A 7,762-nucleotide genomic window follows, 5' to 3' on the forward strand; every position below is an offset into this window, starting at 1 on the left:
TGACCCAATAATCGATAGTGATTGTTTTCTTGTTTGCCAACAAGAATTCCTTCATTAGCAGGTCTTGATTCTGAAGGTAACTCTGAGTATAGTTTCAATGCTTCAGATACACTACTCGCACAAAGTTTGCTTGTATTAGAGCTCCCTGACCTTCTTTCCTTTTGCTTTTTCACCTTACTCTTCAAACATTTCAAAATTTCTCTCCTGGCTTCAGCTTTGGCAAAGGTAAGTTCAATGTTCTTCTTGTTTGATGAAGTGGCAATATATTTGGAAACTGCTCGCTCATAGGCCTCACACCAATAATTATCTGGTGAAGAAAAACGGAGTATGTCTTCAGCAGCATGCTCAAGATTGTGGGCTGTTACAACACATTGGTCAAGCCCTAGATTCTCCTCTGTCAGAATGATATGGCGCTTTGCCATATTGTCAAATAATTCCACATCCTCTTCCTTCCAGCCGTTTCTCCCACTGTAGTAGACCATTTCAGCCATTCTGGCTGCCAAAACCCAAATTTGAAAGTCATCATCTTCAATTAAACCACTAAAACACACTCAGATGCTGGAAAAGCAAATTTTCTGTATTCTTCACTCTTCCAATGTCCAATTTTAGCACAAGACTTTGGGACTCGGCCATCCTTTAGCTCACTGGTCCAGGGCATTGCTTTGAGTCTCTTATCCACAGCTGATTTGTCAACAGAGTCATCATCAAGATAACGGTTTAAATCCTTCCGCACAACATTCAGTGGAATATTATGCATCATGTCAAACACAGTATCTAAAATAACATTGAACCCATAAAGCCTGTGCAGTCTGTGAAGAATAGATAGTCCAGTGTAACCACTTCGTCTTGCTAGAGTACTTCGTACAGTAGGTCGATCTTCCTCCTCAATTTGTGACATCACGCATACTTCATCTTCTAAAACCCGGGGTTCAACAGGAAATCTAGCATGGTACCTGTTGCTTGCTACATAATAAGTACTTCCATTGTCAATGTTTGTACCTCTTAAATGATGCCTGCGGCAAGGTAGTATCCCACAGTTTATGAATTTGCCCACCTCACTTTGTGCGGGATAATCCCCTGTCCACAACAAAAGCATGCAACGCACAATGGTCTCCACAGCATTGCATCCATTTATTTCTATGGCATAATTTACCTTGTTCCCCTCAATAAAGCTGTCCTCTAGATCTTTAATAAGTGGCTCCAAAAATGGATCTAACGCACATGGTCGCCTTTTTGGAACTTTGTAGCAAGGAACAAAACCCACAACATAGACTTCGTCAGTGGAACAACGATCCATCTTAGACATGTTCAGAACTGAAACCTCTATGGCCCCACAGCTATGACTGGACTTACTCTGAAATGGGTACCATCCGTCCCAGTGTCCAATTAACACAATATTCCTAGGATCACCCCTTGCTTTTTCACCCTTGCAAGTAGTTTTTGAGCCACACTCACTGCAAATTACAGTATAGTTATTTCCATCAAAAGAGGAGCTTTCAATCTCCTCTGCACTTAAAACTGCTGAGCAGAAATCACATCTGGTTGGCAGCAACCATTCAGAATTTGGGTCCCAGAACCAAGAGACTTCACTGAACCTTTCACCGTCCCAGACCTCTTTAAGAGGAAACCAAGCTCCTTTGTGATGAAGCCAGTGGTCTTTCTCTTCCCAGAATTTTGCCATCTTTTGACACATGGTTTCATCAGAGCACCACAATTTAACTTTTTGAGGGAGTCCTAAGTAGTAGTACGGTATAGCCCCAGGCTTTCCACAGAACCTACAAAGAGACTTTCTATCTTCCATTATGTCATATTTAGCATAATGACTTTCATCCAGGCAAATGAAATACTGCTTAGGGTCTTTGTAGCCCACTTCTTTGAGTAACTTTTCAGTTTCTCGTCAGTTAGAGGGCCAATACTTTTCTAAGTTAGGGTCACCTTTGCAGAAAAGGTCCTTTGCATATTCCAACAAATTTTCCATACTTTTGACCGATGATTTCATCTCCTCTGCTAAAATGAGTCCCCTGAGTATGCATGACACTATTTCCTCTTTGACATTCTGATCAGCATCGTTATTAGTGCCACTGCCACCACTACTACCATCACCACCACCACCACCACCACCACCACTACCACCATCATCATCATCACCAACGCCACCACCACTATCATCATCATCACCAATGCCACCACCAGCGTCATCATCACCAACGCCACCACCAGCGTCATCATCGTCGCCAACACCTTCACCACCACCGCCACCACCATCATCATAATCATCGAAATCATCATCAACATCAAATCTGCAAACAGTTTCTTCAGGATCACTTGAAACTTCACCCGAGTAACCATCAGAGGGAATCACATAATCTTCGTCCTCACTGATTACGTCAGAAGGGCTTTCACATTCAGAAACTTCATTATCCTGGTCAGTACAATTGCCACTGCTGGTAAAAAAAAGTGAAGCAAAGCTGTTAATAAACTGAAAAAGCAGGCAATTGAAAATTTTGAGGACAACAGCCGTCCAAAGGCATCATTGTCGACGTTAATATGATGCATTTAGTTTTTATTTGATGTAACGTGCATTTGATCATATTCGAATGATAATTTGCACGCTACAGGCAATAATATTAATATATTATTATAACAAAATTCAGCTACTTTCTGCCAATTTTTAAAACCCTAAAAAAAAACCAGATACTGATAATATTATCAAATTCTTTATGTGAATGTTGCAAAGTTTCATCTCGGGTTAGGTGCACTTTAAAATAATGGGAACAATTTTTGAAGGCCTGGCTACTTAACAATTGACATATTCTAGAATGGTTAATGAACTAGTTATTTAAAACTATTTGCAACTGAAAGAATACACTCTTGTTCAATGATATGTACTTAAGTAGCGGGGTACATACATGTATTCTATGTGTGTAATAAAAGTAAAACGAAAAGGAATCAACAAGTGTTGTTAAAATATTACCTTGCTAAAACTATGTTTTTCTGCCAGTGATTGTACTCCGTAGATGATGATACTGCTTTCCCATCGCAGGATTCACAAGGGCAATGTGAATGCCTGTAACTCATTTGGGTACAAATGCATGTTGAAACGTCACTCCGTGTCCATGTTCTTATTTTCTCTTTTCTTGGTCTCTGTTTTACGATGCCCCTCCTCCATCCTGTTATTGAAGAAAACATAAAGGTCAAGTCGGGTTAAAAAAGGTTACTGGGATGAAAATCAGTGATACAGTAAAATAGAGTAGATTTCAGCAGATATTTTCCCTCACAGTAAGTTTTTTTGGTGGGATCTGGCTTAATTTTCACGGATGAGGTGTTTGAATTAAAACCGCAGGAAAAAGCAAATTTTAGAGAAAAACTAATTAACTCTCTTGAAATTTTCATACCGCAAGGTAAACTGAATCCCATCGAACAACTTTATTCTTGTAATAAAATCTCAAATACATGTATAGTCTACTTAGCAGTGTTATAATTCCACAAACCATTACGTCTCACCTGTTATTGAAATCCTCGTGGATAAGTCTGGCGTTCGGCGTGCCATAAATAGTTCGCGATAGAGTGCATTCGCCGCTAATTTGGCTCAGGAAAACATTTCCCGTCTGACTCCTGCTCCCTTGGTCGCTTTCTTGTCTCTCCCCAAGCCTCTTTCCAGTTTGAGTCCATGACAGTGATGGCGTTCGGTTCAAATAAAAAATGCGTTCGCTCACTAAAATACGCTTACTTTTGCTTTATGGTTATGCGCTGGTCCAAACCACTTAATCAGCCTTTAAAATAACCATAAATAAGCAACACAGTATTATCTAAAGCTTCCACTTTAATTCCTCATTTGTCTCAATTTCTTATGGCTTCTCATTTGGCATGATATGAGCCCGCCAACGTTTTGGTCGCTAAGAGATACAGTATATTACAGAATACATGATATACCTACCTTCAGCTACGTCATAACTTCCCGCCTTCCATCGCGAAACCAGGCCTGACGTTTGGCGCCTTTTTTTTTGGTGCAAGTTGCTTCTTTGAAAGGCTAGTCACAGTCCTGAAGATTTTACTGTTTAACCGCGAGAAAACGATGGCCGACTCCACAGATGCTAAGCAGATGGAGAGCTGGGATGTAGGTGAAGTGTCTGAGTTTATAAAAAGACACTTCTCAGAGGAAACTGGAAGAAAATTTAAAGGTAATTCATCCGCGTGGTGTTCCTAACAGCAAAACTGACACGCAGTTGTCGCGTTAAATAATTCTGAGTTGTTTTAGGCTAGTTGAATGGTGTTTGCAAGTATTTTTTGTTGCCTTTTTTAGAGCAGAAAATGAAGGGATCGTTGCTAAGATTTTTTGCTTCAAATGCATCAATTGAACAGTTCGTAGCCTGTGGACTTGAAGATATTGGCTCCCAGCTGGAGTTTCAACGTTTGGTTAAGGAACACACTTGCCATGATGAAGTCAACCGGAGCACAGTAATATTAACATCGACTTCATCTCAGAGTTCAGACAGCTTTAAGTCGAGGTCCAGTCATGATAGTGTTAAGCCATCGAGAAATGCCCTGAGAAATATGGTTCCTTTGGACGCCAGGATTTACAAGGCTAAGTACGTAAGCTATGCTTTATATTTTAAGCTAAGCTTCATGCAAAATCGGGTTACGTCTATTTTCAGGTTTCTCTTGCACAGTAGAAATAATTTTTACATTTGTGGCGTGTACTTGTTGAAATATTCAGTTGAGTGGGAATAAGAAGCGAAAATATATGTAGACTTGGAATATTTTCAGTTGATTTCGCGCGGTGTGATCACGTGACTTGTAGACTCCCTACATCATATACCCAGGGGTGTCTTTTTTATATTTTTCGTTCAGCAACCAGCAAACAAGTATGCACATACTTGTGTAAATTTGTAATAACATAAAAGTCAAATTCAGTAAGAAACAAGAATCAGGTAGCTAGTGAAGTTTAGTCAGTTGAATGGTGTTAATGCAAGTTTTATTGTATGAATATTAAGGCAAATATATTTTGGCATACTGTACTGAACTTCATGTTTGCACGTTTCACAGGAGACGTACTGTACAGGAAAAAGCAGTAATGAAATGGCCAGGAAATAACATTCCTGTTTTCCGAAAAAACGTGAAAGCCTTAAAAGAGCTAAATGACTTAGTTGAAGAACTGGCAGCAACCTGCACATATGAGCCTTGTGGTTTTACAAAAGAGGGAATACGGAAACATATACTTGACATGTTGAATGAAAGATGGCGAAGAATTAAAAAAGGTCATGACTACACAAAGGTACACTGGAATGACCTAGCTTTTTTTTCACTTGCCTTTTCCACCTTTTTCTTTCCACCAGAATGTACAAGGCAGTTTGGCGTATTATTTTTGGACAGTTTAAATCATGCAGTTCATTTCAGAGCTAATTACTAGAAAGAAAAAACTATACATTGTTTTCTTAAAAAGAGATGCACGGCAGAAAAAACATGATAGCGATGATCCAAATGGAAAATGCAACAATGAGTTAACATGGTTAACCACAGAAATGGGGAATGAAGATTTACTGGTAGATAAGGACCACAAACAACATGGTAATTTAGAGGTGTCCATGCATAATAATAATGATCATCGTCATCACCATCATCATCATTATAACATACAACATTCTTTCATCATATACACCAAGATACACATCTTAGTGTATTATTCTTGAAGGTCACAATCAGTCAAAGTCTTGGAAACACTTGGTGTTAAGTCTTGTGCATGTATCATTTCTTGCCACTTCAAACTCTTACAGAGTCTAGACTTAGGTATAATATGGGACTTTTACCTTACAGATGGCAAATCAAAAGCTGATGATCAGGCAATCAGCAACCTAGAGCTCATATCAGAATCTGAAACCAGTGAAGATGGCTGTGACGGTGAAGAGCAAGGTAAACAGTGGTAATAATCCCCCTTCCCATCATGAAAAATGGCACTCATAACAAGCTCTCTTGATAGCAGGCATTAAAATCCCAGATGCAATTATCCTTCTGATAGTACATGTAGGTCCCCTGAATTGAATATAAAGCCTTGGACTACTAGAGTTTAAGCTGTTCTAGGCTGATCTCTTACATGTACATATGTTTAAAGCTGTTTCCAGTAATAACCCCTCTAAAAGTAAACAGCTTGTTATGAAAATTTTCCTCTACAGCAGTGTGTTATTATGAAAATGTAAAGCTTAAGATGCAAAGGTCATGTGTCATTATAATATAGTCCAGATTTGACCATTCCAATTTCTCTTTTGTTGTAATTAAAGAAATCTGTTTCTTTGTTGAAGGTCCCCCATTGAAAAATATTGATCTAAAGCCAAAGAGAAAGCCTAAAGTTGTTGACAATCCAACAAGCAAGGAGTCACTTGCAAACACAGAATCAGAAAGTGAAGATGATCATTTCTTTGAACAACAAGGTATTTGTTGTGTACTGGTATTAAGACAGTATCTTAATTAGCTTAATAAGGCCCACATAAGAGATTCCCTTTTTAATTCCATGTAATAAACAGAATTTTTTTGTTTGTTGCAGTTTCCTCATCAAAAAGGATTGATCCAAAACGGAAGAGCAAGAAGAAACCAAAGAGCAAGTCAACCAAAGAAATGGTTGATGCTCTCAAATGCAAAGGTAATTGAAAAGTATTGATATTACTAACTGATTAGTTTGTGATATATATAAGGGATTTTAACTTTAGATGCATTCTTTTAAACATGAGGTTGTTTTGAGCTTTGACAGGGAGGTAGTGTTTGAAATGCTTGTTTTTTAATATCTTTATAACATAAAGTGCTACAAAATGAGTGTGGTATTCCTTCTTTTACAGTTGGTACTTCAGATGCTGTTGACAACTTGGCCTTGAGCAGAAAAGCTGCAGAAGTCATTATTTGTGTGGCCTTCAATGCAATTAATGTCAAAGAAATTTCGCGGTCTCAGCTGGCAGCAGCAACAAAGCCTTTAAAACTGAAATTGAAATCTTCGCTTTCTAAAGAGGAGTATCTTAAGCCAGTTGCTGATGGCCTCATTAAGGCTGGTTACGTAAAGTTGACTAAGGAGCTAAGTCATGACACTATAATTGTTCGTGATGATATTATCCTGTTAAAACCATTTTAGATACCTTGTGGTGTAAGAATTCTGCCAGGAATGTTTGGTGTGTTTACCAGTGAGGAAATAGATTCCCCTCCCCCTTGTTGTGGTTGACTGTAAATCCTTAATTTCATACCAAACTGAAGTTTGGAAGTTAAGGATTTTATCTTGAACATTAGTGCTTTAAACTTACCCAATGGATATAGAACTGCTCTACACACTGAAGCACTTCGGTGTCATTCATTTGGTGCCCATATCAATACTAAATCTGGTAAGCCAAATGTTGTGTTCAGAATGGGTAATATTTAGCTTTCAGTTAGTGAATGTTTAGAATTTGTGTTATATCGCATGTACAATGACTGGTTCTTGGTTAGTAAAGAATTGAGTTGTCTTTATTGCTCCATTTTGTTAGCCAACATGTAGTTCAGCTTTATCCCTCCATAATTATAATTGTACGGTCACATGCTTTGATTCCCAGAATAAAGAACACATTGTTGCACGCTTCCTATACATGAGTGAGTGTCCTTGATTTGGCATCCTCTACATAGATTCAATAACAACACAAGGCATAAGTTATGTTAGTCATTTTAACTATCAAACATTACATTAGTATACTTCACATTACTGTTAAAGTAATGGGAAATTACTAAGAACAAAATTTAATTCTTGTTCCTT

The 7,762-nt window shown here is 38.3% G+C and overlaps 1 protein-coding gene across 1 annotated transcript; it reads left to right on the forward strand.

The window, feature by feature from the left end:
- Positions 1-5,381: 5,381 nt before the first annotated feature.
- LOC138001420 (uncharacterized) lies at positions 5,382-7,114 on the forward strand. Its single transcript, XM_068848050.1, has 5 exons — positions 5,382-5,568; positions 5,815-5,910; positions 6,297-6,425; positions 6,539-6,634; positions 6,828-7,114. Exons 1-5 carry the CDS (start codon positions 5,382-5,384, stop codon positions 7,112-7,114), a joined length of 795 nt encoding a protein of 264 aa, XP_068704151.1.
- The last annotated feature ends 648 nt before the right edge of the window (positions 7,115-7,762 follow it).

Source organism: Montipora foliosa, chromosome 4 (assembly GCF_036669935.1).
Source record: "Montipora foliosa isolate CH-2021 chromosome 4, ASM3666993v2, whole genome shotgun sequence".
NCBI lineage: Eukaryota > Metazoa > Cnidaria > Anthozoa > Scleractinia > Acroporidae > Montipora > Montipora foliosa.

Excerpts from the sequence above, each read along its gene's own strand:
- LOC138001420 (XM_068848050.1), top strand. The coding sequence starts at position 5,382 with ATGCAGTTCATTTCAGAGCTAATTACTAGAAAGAAAAAACTATACATT. Across the intron at positions 5,911-6,296 it reads CTGTGACGGTGAAGAGCAAG|GTCCCCCATTGAAAAATATT; the intron begins GTAAACAGTGGT and ends TCTTTGTTGAAG. Across the intron at positions 6,635-6,827 it reads TGATGCTCTCAAATGCAAAG|TTGGTACTTCAGATGCTGTT; the intron begins GTAATTGAAAAG and ends CTTCTTTTACAG.